General features: G+C 34.9%; 1 protein-coding gene across 1 annotated transcript; it reads left to right on the plus strand.

Moving 5' to 3' along the window:
* The first annotated feature begins 3,829 nt into the window (after positions 1-3,829).
* LOC132140131 (patched domain-containing protein 3-like) lies at positions 3,830-15,762 on the plus strand. Its single transcript, XM_059548960.1, has 5 exons — positions 3,830-3,978; positions 11,196-12,085; positions 12,352-12,479; positions 12,572-12,717; positions 13,191-15,762. Exons 2-5 carry the CDS (start codon positions 11,393-11,395, stop codon positions 14,807-14,809), a joined length of 2,586 nt encoding a protein of 861 aa, XP_059404943.1. The 5' UTR covers positions 3,830-3,978; positions 11,196-11,392; the 3' UTR covers positions 14,810-15,762.
* Positions 15,763-17,482: the final 1,720 nt, after the last annotated feature.

Raw genomic sequence — 17,482 nt, forward strand, 5'->3', positions numbered from 1 at the left:
CGCCATGTTTGTGCGGGCAAGACTGCCTTAAAAATTAATGAAAGTAAACGGGGGAGCTGCAGTTTATTCTGGATAAAAACATGCTAAAGTTCACATTTATCAACCGAGGTTTGTGATTTGCGTGCAGTTAAAAATAACTCTTTCCCCAGTTATTTAGTTAGATTTGGAAAATTATACATTTTCGTAAGAGATTGTGAATGCACACACTTATCATTTGGTTGAATTTCTTTTTTTTTTTTTTTTTTACAATTCTAATGTTAATGTAGTATAACTGTGACATATAAATGTAATATAAGTTGTAAGTACATTGAATTAAATTAAGTTGTTTCATTGCTTTCCCTGTCTTCAGCCCCAACATTTGAGCTTTTCTTGTGCTTCAGGTGATAACACAGCTCATTCCCTTTGAAATACTGGAAGAAAATCGAAATAATACATCTTTAAACTAATGATTTACCATAATTAAGAAAATGTAATACAACCAGCAAATCAAAAAGTGACATACTGTTAGTCTGCTTTTAATTTTGATAGCACTCTATAGCCTACAGATAAACAAAACAATAACAAATGCAACCAATAAGACTTTCTGGATCCAGTAAAACTTAGTTACACTGATAAAGTATTATGCACTGATACAGTGCACGGTAAAAATATAGTAAAAGTAATATGTAATAAAAAAAAAAATATGTAGTACAACTTGTAGTAAAGTGAATATTATAAAAAAGCGAGTGATATAATAGATTTATAATAGTACAAATGATATACATAATACCATAATTAATAAATAACAATAGATGAATAATAGCACGAAGAGTATGTAATATCAAGGGTGGAATAATGCAAAATAACCAATAATGAAGAATAAAGTAAATTATTACGTAAAATAAATAATAATGAAATTTACAGTTTCCAATAGTATTTGTGAAATAATTATTAAACAAATTAAGACCCAACTAATGACACAACACAAAAAGAAAATGTGGAATTCCAAATTGTGTTTAATTAATGAGCTATAATATATACATGTACAAACAATAATAAAAAAAATATATATATAATATGTATGATAAAAAAAATCCTCTGATCACTCAATCTCAGCTCAAGAAACACATTCTATTTCAGTTTTCAGTACTATCTTTCTCTGGGAATAGAGTGGTTAAGTTGTGATGACAAAACCTGACTAATAAAGACTAATTCTCCACCGCTTCCCTCAAGATTTTCCTGTATTTAATATAATTAATGAGTAAAATAATGTAAAAAAAACTTGACAATGCTTGACATTTTGTTCTACAATGCACATTACACACACTCACGCAGAAAACCCAAATTTTGAAAGTTGTTTATTTTTCCATACATGTGAATACATATGAATGTTTGGGGTGTAAGTGTGTGCAGTTTACGTTCTACAACAAAATGTCAAAGTATAGTTATGTTTATCACAGACCAGGATATGAGATGCTCCCCCTCAAAAAAACTTTCTATCAAAATTAATTATCATTATTAAAACATCAAGAGCAACAATAAACAATGATTTTGTCATGATATTGCAACTGGACTCACTAAAGAGTTCTGTGTTTTCCATTTCTAGGCTATTTACATGATGTAGTTTTCGTGTAAAGACACATACAGCACATGATTGGCATTAAACAGCTTGTGTTAATCATTTGAAATGCAGTCTATAGTATTGTGATTGACTGAAGAAACTGGTTAGATTTAAATAATAATAATTAATAATTCCTTACATTTTTATAGCGCTTTTTAGATTTTTTTAAAGAATAGAATTAGAATAGTGCGTGTTAAAGTTAGAGGGTCAAATAAAGATGGAAGAGATGTGTTTTAAGCCGATTCTTGAAGATGGCTAAGGACTCAGCTGCTCAGATTGAGTTGGGGAGGTCATTCCACCAGAAGGGAACATTTAATTTAAAAGTCCGTAAAATTGACTTTGTGCTTCTTTGGGATGGCACAATCAAGCGACGTTCACTTGCAGAACACAAGTTTCTAGAGGGCACATAAGTCTGAAGTAATGAATTTCGGTAAATGGGAGCAGAGCCAGTGGTAGTTTTGTAGGCAAACATCAATGCATTGAATTTTATGCGAGCAACTATTGGTATCCAGTGCAAATTGATAAACAGAGGTATATATATATATATATATATATATATATATATATATATATATATATATATATGTATGTATGTATGTATGTATACACACATATAATCAGTTCACAGTTTTATGAAAAGCTATGAAATTTGTATAATCAAGTGATAATAATTGTAATCTTTGTAAATAAGTAATGTTAGTGAAATTAAAGAGAAAAGCTTTAGCTCCATCACTAATCCTGACAGTCTGACATTGTATTGTCAAAGTGCTCACTGTACCCAGCTGACATTTCAATGTTGAAACAACGTCAGGTACCATGGTTGAATCAACGTTGAAGGACCTTTCGATTTTGCAAATTGGATCAACGTTGAAATCGCGACGCTGTTTCACCGTCTTACCTTCATCACGGGTGAATTACGGTCGTTCTGCAGACCCTGGATTAACGTTGAATGAGGTGTTTATTTTAAAAAGTGAATCGACTTTCATAACACGATGTTGTTTCACTGTCGTACCTGACACCATGTATAAATACACACTTGTATGTTCAATTAAATCCTAGTTTGCATTTAGATCAACACTGTACACGATAAAGGCTAACAATCAAATGACTGGCAGCAATGGCTTTACAATCAACTTCAATAAACTACCACATGCTCAAAATTTGTAAAACAGCAGTTTTATTTTGGAAACATACTGTATAAAACAGATTAAAATAATCCCAAACTTTATTATGCAGAGTATGCATGGATGTATTGTTAAAAACATGTAGTAGAACAATCCAAATACAATAATATTTAAAGGTTTTTGTAAAATAATTTGGCATATAAATGTAAAAAGTTAAAATAAAAAGTTTCTGTAAAAAAAAAAAAAAAAAAGTTTCTTGAACGACAGCCAGATTAACCAATCATGATCAAAGTAATAAAATAAAACTACCAATGGGAGTTGTTTCAGTGTGTTAAGCAGCGAAATGTATTTAGTTTTATTGTTGTTAATGATGATAATATTTAACATACCTTTAGATTTTAGAATAGGTATCATGACTAAAATATTTAAAAATGCTATTAAAATAATAATAATCTTAAGTAATTTAATATAAACAATTTAAAAGTTTGTTAAGTTTGTTTCGTTAAAACAACTGACCTTATTTCAACCATATTTCAAAGTTGGTCATGTGCTGGAAGTTTTTCAACCGTTCAGCTTTAAACGTTGAATCAATGTTGAAACCACAACTGACCTTATTTCAACCATATTTCAACATTGAAGGTCGGTCATGTGCCGGCCGGGTACATTGTGCTCATAACACCATTAAGTTTATGATAGCCTATAAACTGAAATATAAAGTTAAAACCTAATAAGAATTAATTTAAACTTGTGATTTCTTATAAAGTCAGTTTTCACACCTAACTAGCGATATCGATAGCTAATAGTCTGACATTGGTGGCTAATTAATCTGTCATAATGTTAAAAATGACCAAAAAACATCCAGAAACAACTGTTGAGTCTTACATGTGAAAGATAATACTCCGAGATCTGTGTTTATTATTGTGTGACAGTTTGTAGATGCCAAAGCTGCCGACGATCATGTAATGACGTCTAGGTATATTTATATCTATGCAAAAAATGGCAACGCTGATTTTTTTTTTTTTTTTTTTGTCCCAGTCCAGCCCTTGTCACGTTTATAAGAGAGGAGTTACTCTCGATCTCCTTTCATTTTCAGCTCAGCTGTGGTGGCGGTAGTGCACCGTGAGCTGGTTTTCAAACCGTGAGGCTTCGAGAGAAGAAGAAGAAGAAAACGAAACGAAACAGTTTGAGCTCATCTTTAGATGACACGCCTTTTTCATAGACCAGAGAACAGAACCGTTAACATCGTAATTATTGGTAAGTCCGTGTCCTCTCGGCACTATATATATCATATATTTTCTCTCCATTTAAAATGCTCGTCGAAACGCTATAAGTGGATCTGTAAGTCATAAATCATCTACAGAAACAAAAGCCGCTCCAGCTGTTTTTAAGTGACCCTGTTTCTGGAATGGAAACGTGGGGTGTAACTAGCGAAAATGTGTCCTGGGGTCAAACCACATCAGGTGCATTTAAATGTTTACATATAGAGGAAATTAAACGTGTGCTGCTGTTGTTGTCTGCTAATGTGTTAATACTGTTTTATTTCGTAATGAGATGTTGTACAGTAGCGATCGTTGTTTTGAATAGCATTTTGTCTAATAAATCTGGGCTTATCTTTATTATCACTACTGTATTTTCTAGAGCTGACAATAGATAAATTGAATCACACGCTTTTTGTGTGATTATACACACACTTATCATGAAAATAAAAATGTACCATTTATTTTGTTTAACATTCATTTTGTCATTACTTGCATATCCAGCCAAACCAAAAAAACTGAAGGGTGAATCTCACTAAACTGTATTTTCAACAAGCTGATTTCAAGATAAATTTTAGACATCTTAAAAAAAAAAAGACACTTGGAGACTCCAAAGAATGATTTCCCAGGCCTATCAGGAATGTTGAATCCCTGACCACAGCTGAAAACTCGTCTTTTTTTACTTAAACTACTTGACTTCAGTGTAGAAAAACGAACACAAAAAAACTTTTTCTTTATTTATTCCTTCTTTTTCTAGCTTGAATTTTTTTGAACAGTGTCTAACACTGAGTATTACAAGCACTTCCTGTATCTGTCTGCCTCTTTAAGAAGAATCACTTTATGTATCCCCCAAGTGATAAAAGCGTCTGCAAAATGTCTAAATGTAAATGTAAAGATCCAAAATATATAAATTCATAAATATAATTCATAAAAAATAAAAAACTGAAAAACTTTTCAGGCTTCATGTGCATATAATAAAGTCAAGTTGCTATACCGAACAGGACCACATGGAGACGCCAAGAAAAACCTCAACCAGATTTAGGTGGAAAGGGTGGGCGTTAACCCTCTGTAGGGCCTTAAGAAATAACAAAACTTGTTTACTTTTACTTTGTGCCTGGGTGGTTGACTTATAAGCCTGAAAAAAGTTATTTTATTTATTTATTTATTTTACTTCAAATATTAGGCTTAAAAATATAAAGTTGTGTTGTACTGACTCTTGAATTTCCAAAATATGTGGTCTTTTAGATTTTGTATTGGAAATTGGACTTATTCACCAATTTGTTGCACGAAAATTGTCATGTGGTGTGACACAAAAGTTATTCTAGGCTTACTTCACCATAAATGTCTATCATTAATATCTTAAGGTTTTACTTTTTTTTTTTTTTTTTTAGATGTTGTATTATTTTTCTAAATCTCTCATTGGTTTTTCCAGATATTTTAATCAAATTCTGACAAAATCTGTTATAAATCTAACACAGTGCTTGGCTAGATTTATCACTAAAAAAGTATTTTTGTCACAATTCTGATTGTCACAGCATTACTGCATTACACATTTTTACTGCATTAACCATTCAGTGAATTCTATTCAATTCACATTAATAAGACTAAAAATCATCAAACATACTAACATCATTTTAAAACTTATAAAATTGTATTTATGAAACTCATAAATATGAGTAAATCAAACACCATCTCATGCCAAGAACCTTCAACATGGTCATTTTAAAATTAGAGGAGAGAGTGTGTAGCAACGACAATTTTAAACAGTAAAACTATTATCAATCAGTCAAATGTTTTAGTTCGTTGACTTTTATAGCATTAGTAATAACAGAAACCCATGGGATAATAATGGATTCTCTTGGGACCTTTAAACATCTGTGGAAGCTGAAGGGCAAAAACATTTCAGACCATATTAAACCAGCCAGTCAGTCTGAGAGAGCTTGGCAGACCTGTGAAGAGGTTCTGGCTCAGATATTCAGAGGAACAACATAAAGATGTATATTTTTAACAAATACACATTTTTATCAGTATATGACACCATGGACAGGTAGAATTGTACGTTATCCACCCACCTGCAGAATGGCACAATATTACTATTAATGCATGTGCATAATATATGTACGTGATGAAATTCTTAAAAAATGTAATCAATTTGAAATACTTTAAATTAGCGACAGCCATGAAAAAAATTAAGAATAATAATAATAAAAAACAACAACAATACCGTTCAAAAGTTTAGTGTTGGAAATATTACTTTATGTTTTTGAAAGAAGAATTTGATTAAAATAGGCGCTGGTGTCTACAGGTGTCTAGTGTGCTTTTTCTGCTCCATTGTTTCCTTCTTTTAAAGACTGTGGGGTGCAGAGATTTATCCTATATCTTCCTTGAAGACATCGAATGCCTCTCTTGTGATCAGTAGTATATCTCCAGCATGTGTGCTCAGATCAGGGTTGCTAGGTTTTCACAACAAATCCTGCCCAGTTGCTTCTCAAAACTACTCCAAAACTATCCCAATCGTATTTCCAGGGGGTTCCCCGATAAAAATTGTTTTTTGGCAGGGTTCCCTTGGTAAAAGTCACATTTTAGGGGTTAAATATCACGCTATTGGGATTGGGGTCGCTTCAACCTGCGGACATGAAAAACAACCGCAGAGTTGGCAACACTGGTTCAGGTGGAGCAGCATTCACTACACAGAGCCGTGGTTCACTGACAAGCTACACAACATCACTTTCAAAATCAGCAATGAATCGCCTGCGATTTTGAAATCGATTTTGTGTGGATTGTCAATGAACTACGGGTCTGTGTAGTAAATTTCAACCAGTGTTGACAAGTCTGTGGTTGTTTTTCATGTCAGTGGGTCGAAGCGACCCCTAAAAACAGCTGGTGACTCTGGTGAGATAGAATTTGCAAGATAATATACATATATCAAAAAATAATACATTTGACTGTTACGTCAGAGCTTACCAATGCTCAGGTCTTTTATAGGGTGCGTTAACACTTGTCATGTTTGGTTAGAATAAAATGAACTCTGGTTACGATTGTTCTGTTAGTGCGGTTCGTTTGAGTAAGTGTGAACACTGCCATCCAAACCCTGATGCACACCAAACAAGTGGACCGAGACCCATCTTTTTAGTGATCTTGCTCTGCTTGTTTGATGTGCATCAGGGTTTGGATGGCAGTGTTCGGTATCAAAAATGCCAGTGTGACTGCTAAGTGGACCAGGACTAAATGTATAATTTCCCTTTTTGGTCCGGACCAAATGAACCAAACTACAAGTGTGAACACACCTATAATCAGGGTTGGGTTTCATTTGAATTTGATCAATTCCAATTCTGCGTATCGATTCCTATTCTTTTGATTCCCAGTTATGATTCAAATTAGTGCTGGGCGGTATACCGGTTCATACCGAAAACCAGTGTATATTTTCGTTAAGATATACATTTTTAATATACCGCCATACCGGTGTATTTAATTACTCAACGTCCGGAACGAACGTTATGCTGCGCCGCAGCCGCGCGACACTGTTTCAGACGAACCCTTTACAATGTTGCACTTCTAAGCAGCGACTGCGAGGCGTGGTGAGGGTAAACTCAGTAGTGCTCTGGTGATACATTATAACGCCTGTTTCACACATACTCCGTATGCAGTGCGGATTAACGGATTCCAGGTACATGAGGTTACAGTCCGTCAGTGCGTTCAAGGAGCTGTGCGTGTGCAGCAGTGCAGCGATTGTTTATAACTTTTATATACTTCAGTTTTTTTATTACACTTTACAGCTATATATATATATATATATACACATAAACAGCAGATAAATACTATAAGGTACTGTATTGAGGCTTCTGACAATGTTGTTTTTTTTAACTCTGTAAAAGTAAAACTGCCTCTTTTAAATGGTAATAAAAAAATCTAGAATAAAACTGCAAATGTGAAAAACGGAAACTATTCTTTTTTTTTTTTTTACTGCCCTATGATATGCCAACAAGTACGTATTTCTGCATACATCTTAAAGATTTTTGGCTAAAAATACAAGCCTACTATACCATTCAATAGCTTGATGTAAATAATATAAATGTAACAAATAAATGTAACTGTAACAAAAGTAACAAACAATGCTGTTCTTTCAATTTATCCCCCCTAAAAAACCTGAAAAATATTCTCAGCTCTTTTCAACATTAATAATAATAATAATAATGATAAAAACAATAAATGTTTTTTGTAGAACATAAGATTGTTAAAAGGATTTCTGAAGGATTGTGTGACTGGAGTAATGATGCCAAAAACATGTGTTTGAAAGTCAGCTTTGATTGTTCCTCATAAACTGTTTATCTGCTCCCCCAAGTGGATAGTAAAGTATGTTGTGGGATAATTAAATATATTCTTAATAAACTACAAACATAAAATCTATACATTTATTTTGTTCTCACAATCTTTCTTGTAACTCCTTCCTCTCAGTGGCACAGATGACTGAATGGCTCATTATGCAGCTCATTATTCAGGCCTTTGTCTTCTCAGGTGTAAATCACAATGATATTCATGATAGTTGACGCCTACTCGCATATGACTTTTACAAACAAAAAGTGTCTTAGAAAATTTAAATCAATATATTGTTTTCTCTGAGTGAGTAAACAAGATGATTTTCACATCATTTAGAAAGAAAAATTCTAGGCTACAAGCTCCAGTTCTCAAAAATCCCGGGAACCATTGTATGTGTTTTATTGCCTTATTCAAGTGATTTAACATTTGTAGTTTTTCACTAACCACGCATAACATTTTTTTCTCAAAAATACAATCATGTATATACATGCTGCTCACATATTATTACAGCCCAGTTTGTGCTGATTACAGTGAGATTAGACTTTACCCATTTAGGTATTTATAAGAAACTGAAAAAAGCATAAATGTCAGGGCATGACAAAACTTCTCCAGGCCCCAAAAATACCCTTAGACTCCAGAGGGCTAGCAGTTACCAGGGCTGTGTATTGCCACGAATCTGGCGATACAATACATATCACGATATAGATGTTGCAATACAATATGTTGCGATGCTGTAAGCAAGGCGATATATTGGGATATTTCTTATTTTAGGAATTGTACATATTGTAAGGAAAGCTGTCATTAAGAAAACCACCATATGCAAACCTCAGCAATAAATAAATAAATGGAAAATTATTTAACCAGAACACAGTGGGTGATCTACCTTTGCAAATAATCAGTCCCTTTAAAATGTAACATTATTGAACCACTTTTTGTGCAGTATGAGTAAAAGGGAAAAATTTAAGTGCTTGCAGGATCCTTTAGTTAAATGCATAATACGTATAAAATGTATTTTATAAAAATACCATATATATTTTTAGACCCTGCTTTAAACGTTCACAGTTCAAGTTTACAATTGTGACATACAATATCATAACATTTTGATCTAAACAAATGAATTACATCTGCTTAATATCAATAAAAAAATGAGTGCTAACAGGATTCCTAAAGAAAACAAAACAATTGTAAAACAATAAAATAAATACGGATGTTGAACCTTTCCACTTGGATTTCACCGGTTTTTCAGTTTCTATTTATGTGCCCCATGAAATTTAGGTAAAGGAGAGCAGAGCCCGTGGTGTTTTTGTACCCATCTTTTATAGTGCAGCGATGATATTTTGTTTTCATTTTACATAAAAAATTCAAATATAGATTTGCATATGCAATATAAAATGGATTTCCATCACATGTTTGGTCTTAAATTTCACATAAGATAGCATTAAAACGGTCTTAAAAATTCTTAAATTGAACTTGTTTACGTACATCTATAGACACTGGGGTGTCCCCGACTAAGGATTTTCATAGTCGGAATTTTCGATTCTTGCCGATATTCGACTGATAGTCGAATCATATGTTTGGGGGCGGGGCAAAATACATTAATGGGTTAAGTCAGACATTGGACTTTGTTAACACACAGGGAAAATATGTAACAAACACTTTTTTAGATATAAACGGGGTAAATAATGTTTTATGTTTTGATTAACAGATAGGTAACACTTAACGTTGAAGAAACCACAAATTTTTTTTTTTTACAATAGTGTTCTCATTATAACGTTAGCCTAAAACGTTCCGCATTTCTGCTTTGAGCTGCACGCACTGAAGATGACAACTCATAATTCCATAAAGAATACGCTTCATTATTTATACAACATAACCTTAATATTAAGACTTATAAGCTATTTTTAAAAAGGGCCCGAATGCACATGAACATATCTGCAGGGCTTTGAAAGCAAACTCTTTTGTGGATGCGTTCTTCACAAAACAATGTGCAGCGTTTTAATATATGGTATTCTCATCATAGTAGTATGTATTTAACAGTCCCAGTCATAGTTATTAATATTCTGCATTGTAATTTGTCCTGCTCGTGCTGTGCGCTCAAGAGATATCACCGTAGTACTACAATGAAGCACTTGACTCAAAACCAAATGCATCTTATATCAGGTAAATAATATATCTACGATATATATACACCGGCTGAAATGTTTTGAAATAAATTGTACCCTACATGTTCAAAAAAATCCAATCTCTCCCTGTGTCAGTTTGAGTCTTGGTAAAGTTTTAAATCCCTTCCGCCAAGATGCTCCTCTGTCGATCACGGATTATGGAAAGGGAAGCATAAATCTATAGGAGTGGATTTATTCACGCACTTTTAAATATTAATTTGAAGCTTCTTTCTTTTCCGATTTTTACAGCTTTATCCAAATAGGCTGTATATTAACTTATTGGTAGAAAACCGGTAGTTCTATGTGAAATCAGACATTTGAGCTCCCACTTATAGTTAAAATGGCATAATCAATAGCACCCCGCGAATATTCAACTGTTAGATTGGTAGTCAAATCAGGCTCCTTGAATCAAAGCATCGATTCGTCAACTATTCGGGGTCACCCCTAGAAGACACCATGTTACAATCATCTAGTAAATTTGTATTTGCCCAATATGATGTTATTTGTTAATCTATGTAGTATGTAACATACTAGTTTCTCAAGACACGTGCTAGATTGCGTTAAATGTTGATCTGTTAGCTATATTATGTTGCGCTATCATAGTTGTGCAATTGTCAGCAAATTTCAGGCAATTGTTTTTTCGTTTATGTAAAGAAATCTTTAATATCTGTAGCAATTTCACTAAAGGATTGTAATATTCTTTATATCTAATTTTCACAATTTCTATCCGTTTCAGACCACATACACACCAACAGCCTTATACCTTGTGCAGCCCAATTGCTCACATTTTTTTGATGCAACTCTCCGAGCCCTTACTCACTTACTGTAGTCACCAGTTTTCATAGACTATCAGAACAATCCAGAGGTTCTTCTCTACAAAGGGTGTTGCTGGGGCTTTGAAGAAGGACAAGACCGCTGAAGTGAAAATAGACGATGGCAAAGTGCAAAACGGATTGCATCGAAAGGCCTCTGGCTCTGGCCTTTGCAAAACTTGGTTGTGTTGTTGGTAGATATCCAAGTGTGTTTATTTTATTAGCTATATGTATAGCTGCTGTCCTTGGAGCTGGTTTCATGTTTCTTAAGGAGATGAAGGCAAATGATATTGAAGACCAGTTTACGCCTGTCAATGGACCTGCCAAGATGGAGAGGGCGATTGTGGTGGAAAATTTCCCCCAGTCTGAAGAGTTTTCTCAGCTACGGCTCGTGTCTGAAGGCACTTATGCCTCTTTGATCATCACAGACTTGCATGGAAAAAATATATTTACTGAAGCAGCTTTTAAAGACATTATTGAGTTGGACAGACAAGTGAAAAGTTTAGATATAGGGAACACTTTTGAGAACCTCTGTGCCAAAACCAAGGGAAGGTGCATATCAAATGCAATTTTAGACATTTTAAATTACAATGCTACTAAAATAGTTTCTTCAGTTATAACATATCCGATGAATAATGGAATATTTTTTGGAGCAAGTATTGGTGGTGTAGAGCTAAAGCCAAATAGCTCAGAGATAATCAGTGCAAAAGCGGTCAGGCTTTTTTATTTTCTAGATGAGCAGAAGACAAATAAAACCTCTGTCTGGCTTAATGGCTTTCTAAAACTCCTCTCAAACAACACAGAACAGAAAATGGTAAGTAGAATAAATTATTGTGAATAATGAGTTATATCTACACATAGATTTGGATAAAAGTGTCTGCTAAATGTAATTTGAATATACACCTAATGACCATTGTTTGTGTAAAAGCACCTCATTACTTTAATTATCTCCCACAAATCGAGCACCAAAATAATTAGGATAGCAATTCAAATGTGCCAAGTTAATGAACTGAATACACGTGTGTGTGTGTGTGTGTGTGTATATATGGATCATCGTTTTGCTGTTCTTTTTTCCCACAGGTCCATGTGTCTTACTTTACATCAGTATCAAGACAAAATGAGTTGGAGACCAATTCCAAATCTGTCATCCCACTCTTCTCTTTTACATATTTCCTGGCCATTACAATTTCGGTTATATCTTGTTTGAGGTATAAAGAATTAAAAATAATCACATAAGCACTATTAATTCTACCACTTATGTAATTATGTTATGTAATTTATCCCTTGTGTCCATCAACAGGTTAGACTGTGTCAGGACGAAGGTGTGGGTGGCAACATTCGGTGTCATCTCCGCTGGTTTGGCGGTGTTGGCCAGCTTTGGACTGCTGCTGTTCTGTGGGATGCCATTTGCCATGACCGTGGCCTCAGCCCCCTTTCTGATTCTTGGTAAGGCCTGGGAAACACTAGACGGTTTTCAAATCTTAACTCTTTTAAATCACAATCATAGACCACAGACATGAAGACAGTTTCATCCAGTTTTTAGCCTTATAATCCTCTGAATGTGCACACTAGACAATTCAACCAGACCATGAGACCACACACTTGTTGATTGTAGGAACGGTTTCACAGTGACGTAAGATCTCGCGGAAACTCAAATTTGTATTTTATATTTACAGTTTGAGTTCTCGATTGGGAGCAGATAAAAAAATCGTAATGACCCAACACAATAGAGGATTTTTTTGAACAAAAATTGGTTTGCGACAAGCCTTGAATCGGGACACTCCCCCCGATTGTTCAAGAGTGTAAATCGGCCTTAAAATCTCCAAGTGTGTGGCTAGTCTATGTGTCATTCTTTTCTTTCACCTAGAAGGCGTCCCACGGCTGATGTTCCTAGGCTCAAAGTCTCTGCTTTCTTACAGGTGTTGGTGTTGATGATATGTTCATTATGATCTCCAGCTGGCAGAAGACTGAAGTTGATAAAGACGTTGAGGTTCGCTTAGCAGAAACGTATAAGGAGGCCGCTGTGTCCATCACAATCACCACACTGACGGATGTGCTGGCTTTCTACATCGGTCTCCTCACTCCGTTCCGCTCGGTTCAGTCTTTCTGCATGTACACCAGCACCGCTCTTCTGTTCTGCTACATCTTCAACATCACCTTCTTTGGCGCGTGTCTTGCACTGAATGGAAAACGAGAGAAAGGCAACAGACACTGGCTGACCTGCATGAAAGTCCCAGAAGCCACCGGTGATGATAATGTTTGTTGTGCTGGTGGGGCGTATGATAAAGACACACATAAGGAATTTGAAATGCCAGTGGATTCATTCTTTAAAAACTATTATGGCCCTTTTCTGACAAGAGTGTGGGTTAAGATGCTCGTGTGTCTGATCTATGCTGGCTATTTGGCAGTCAGTATCTATGGATGCTTCCATATACAGGAAGGTCTAGATCTGAAACATTTAGCGGCAGACGGTTCATATGTTGGTGATTACTATGACAATGATGATGAATTCTTCTTTAATTTTGGTCCTAATGTCATGTTAGTTATAAAGGATGAGCATTTTCAGTACTGGAACCCAACTGCTCGTAAAAGTCTTGACTTGTGTTTGGAAAATTTTCAAAAACTAACAATGGCAGATTCAGACATTCCACCTATTTCTTGGCTGAGTGCATACATGCAGTTTGGACTGCATGCTGGTTTCAATTTAGACAATGAAATGCAATTCAAAAGTCATTTAAGTGCATTTCTTAAACAGTATGGTTTCAGCCAAGATGTTAATTTCACTAACAATCAAATTCATGCATCACGTGTGTTCATTCAAACGGTGAACATCAGCACAGCGATCGATGAGAAGAACATGCTGAATGCGTTTAGAGAAACTGCAGTCGAATGTGGGAAGTTGCAGCCACCAGTTGATCTGATTGTGTACCACCCTGCGTTCATCTATTTCGACCAATATGCCGTCATCATCAGTAATACAATCCAAAATATAGTAGTTGCTACATGTGCGATGTTAATTATTTCACTCCTGCTGATCCCAAACCCTCTTTGCTCTCTTTGGGTGACTTTTTCTATTGCATCTGTCATCGTGGGTGTGGCCGGTTTCATGGCATTATGGGATGTTAGTTTAGACTCTGTGTCTATGATTAATCTTGTTATCTGTATCGGGTTTTCTGTGGACTTTTCTGCTCACATATCTTATGCTTTTGTGTCGAGTGAAAAATCCTCCACAAATGAGAAAGTTACCGATGCCGTTAATAAATTGGGCTATCCGATCGTTCAGGGTGCCGTGTCCACTATCGCAGGTGTGGTGGTGCTCGCGGCTGCCAAAAGCTACATCTTTAGGACATTCTTTAAAATCATGTTCTTAGTCATTCTGTTTGGGGCCGTCCATGGCATCGTATTCATACCCGTGTTCCTCACCTTCCTCGGCACTTGTTGTAAAAGTGATGAAAGAAAACGAAATCTAACAGAATACACTGAGGTGACTGTCTGTACTAACTCTAAGCTTGTGAGTCAGGATCTGAATATGAACTAAAGTAAAATTTCTGAAATTTTTATCTGTAAAATGTATTAATCATTGTTAGTTTCTGCATATACTCTTGTGCTCCAGTTTCAATTTAATTGCAACATAAATGTAACTAAACTGTTACAGGTACTGAGAAATTTTTTTTTAATCAAATTACAGTTACTTAGGAAAATTATTACAAAAGTATTATATATTTTATATCCAAAGTTCGGTCATGAAACTCTAGATGGCACAGTCCAATAGGTCAAACTCAATCTAACATAATGACGTCATTATCACATGGCGCCACCGATTGGTTCTTTTTTTATAGGCAGCCAATGAGCTCGCTGCTCAAAATTCTAATACTTTGCTATAGCAGTTGCAGCAGGCTTCAGAAAGCATCTGAAATCAACATATAAGATAATTGAATGCTCTGTTAATCTATATCGTTGTGCATATCGTATAGTCTGCCTAATTAATTTCAAAATGAGCAACCATAACAAGTTTAAACAAAGTGTCGTGTACACTGGAGTGAAATGTTAAGCTTATTATCAGTAGCTTTTACAAAAGTGTTTCTGTTCTCTCTGAGGAAACAGAATAGGTTTAAAGGGCACCTATTACACAAAATCCACTTTTACATGGTGTTTGGACATAAATATGTGTTGGTAGTGTGTGAACACAACCACACTACAATGATTAAAATCCACCCACTCCTTATTTTTTAAAGGGGTCATTGCATGTCCATTTTCCACAAATTGATACGATTCTTTAGGGTCGTGATGAAAAGTAAAATTTTCCAATGGTAGTATAAAACAACGCCCTTTTACCATTTCTAAACCAGCTCTATTCACAGAGACCCATTTAAATGCTAACGAGCTCTGCTAACCCCAACCCTCTCTTCCGTGTGGTGAGAAATTCTCTGAAACTTCAGCCACATTGATTGCAGAACTTGTTAACTAGCACATTATTAGGAAAGGCATTTTGTCGTCCCAGAGCCATAAGTCGTCTTTCACTATTGTAATGCTGTAAAATGAAGAAAAAACATTTTACATTCAAGTAACAAGCTCATTCTTAACCTTGGGCCTTATTCTAGGAACTCAAAATGACCAATAAAAACAGCCCATATTAAATCTATAAGTTGTCTTTAATTGAAAAATACACATTTTCATATATACTAATATATAACAATCTTATATACTTATACAATCTTAACTTAAGTGATGAAGGATTTTGCATGTCTGACAGTAATCAGTGTTGAGTACTGCTACACGGTATATAACAACAACAATTTGTTTTCGAGTATCAATTTCGCAAGGCATTGTGTGTATTACAAAAAAATGGACACTATAATGTAATTAGGAAAGTAATCAAATGTAATCAGTTACATTAAAAAAGTTATTGAAATAATTACACTACTTATTTTAAATAGGGTAACTCGTAATCTTTAACCTATTTCATTTCCAAAGTAACCCTCCCAATACTGTTTGTAATCCAGTTACATTCAAGTACATTGATTAAGCCACATTAGTGAACATTGGAAGTTGTATTTTTGGTTTTAAAAGATATTGATCTCAGGGTAAAGATCACTGAAGTGAATGAGTTCTTTATGACAATGCATGTGTGAATGTATAAACACCTCTTGTTTTCTCCTGTGTCTTGAAACGTCTTACTGTTTACAAACTTTAGTTAAAGAGTAATCCATCTATTCTGTGCCTTAATGCAATATAATACAATATATACTTTTCTGTTTTTCTTTTAACAGTGTTAAATTTTTTTTATGAAATTCCTGTGTACTATCATGCAGTCTGCTTTTTGCACTGGAAGCTCCTGTTGCTAAGTCAAATTCCTTGTGTGTCTAAAAACTTGGCAATAAAGCTCTATCTGACATCTGACTTCTGTCTTAAATTAAATCCTAAACAGGCTTAGGACTTAAGATCCTATCTGAAACACTAAACAGATGATATATGGTCACAGGACAATAGCCAAACTGCTAGCTGTGCAGGTCAGGGGTGTCCAAAATTGGTCCTGGATGGCCAACTTTGCTCCAACTTGTCTCAACACACCTGCCTGGGAGTCTCTAGTTTGCCTTGTAAGACCTTGATGGGTATAGGTGTGTTTGTGTGGGGGTTTGGAGGTAAACTCTATCAGTAGTCTTCCAGGAGAAGACCATTCACAAAGTTGTACATAAAATAATGTGCATACTCAGGCATTAAGGGTCTATGTCAATAAGATCTTGTATCATTTTGCTGTGGACAAGGAAGTGCAGTTGAGGCGAGGATCTATATGGAAGCAGATTATTAAGAACTTAAAGCAAAATATAACAAACACAACCATAACCAAGCAACACATAATAACTCTGAACATTAGAAAACACGATTCTACAAAGTAAAGTAAAAGGAAGTAAATACATTGGGCATGCATTGTGGCATGTTAACAGTCCGCTGATTGTCAACATGATTGAGATTCATATGCTGATTGATACTTGAATGATACAGTAGATCAAAGCACTTTGTGCTCAGCGTGTTTTTAAAACCTGCTGGGTCTCAAGCTGTTGTAGTGTCAGGATTACTGTAACTGATAAACTTAATAACCCAGATAGCAGACCAACACTAAATCAACTTTGCTTTATATACAGCAGGATCATCTGCCAGTAAATCATATCCGTTTTTACTTCTTTCAATCAGAGACCACGTAGGGCAGAAA

This window comes from Carassius carassius, chromosome 1 (genome assembly GCF_963082965.1).
Source record: "Carassius carassius chromosome 1, fCarCar2.1, whole genome shotgun sequence".
Classification (NCBI taxonomy): Eukaryota; Metazoa; Chordata; class Actinopteri; order Cypriniformes; family Cyprinidae; genus Carassius; species Carassius carassius.

Coding starts and splice junctions, on each gene's coding strand:
- LOC132140131 (XM_059548960.1), top strand. CDS start 11,393: ATGGCAAAGTGCAAAACGGATTGCATCGAAAGGCCTCTGGCTCTGGCC. Junction 12,086..12,351: donor ACAACACAGAACAGAAAATG/GTAAGTAGAATA, acceptor TTTTTCCCACAG/GTCCATGTGTCTTACTTTAC. Junction 12,480..12,571: donor TCGGTTATATCTTGTTTGAG/GTATAAAGAATT, acceptor GTCCATCAACAG/GTTAGACTGTGTCAGGACGA.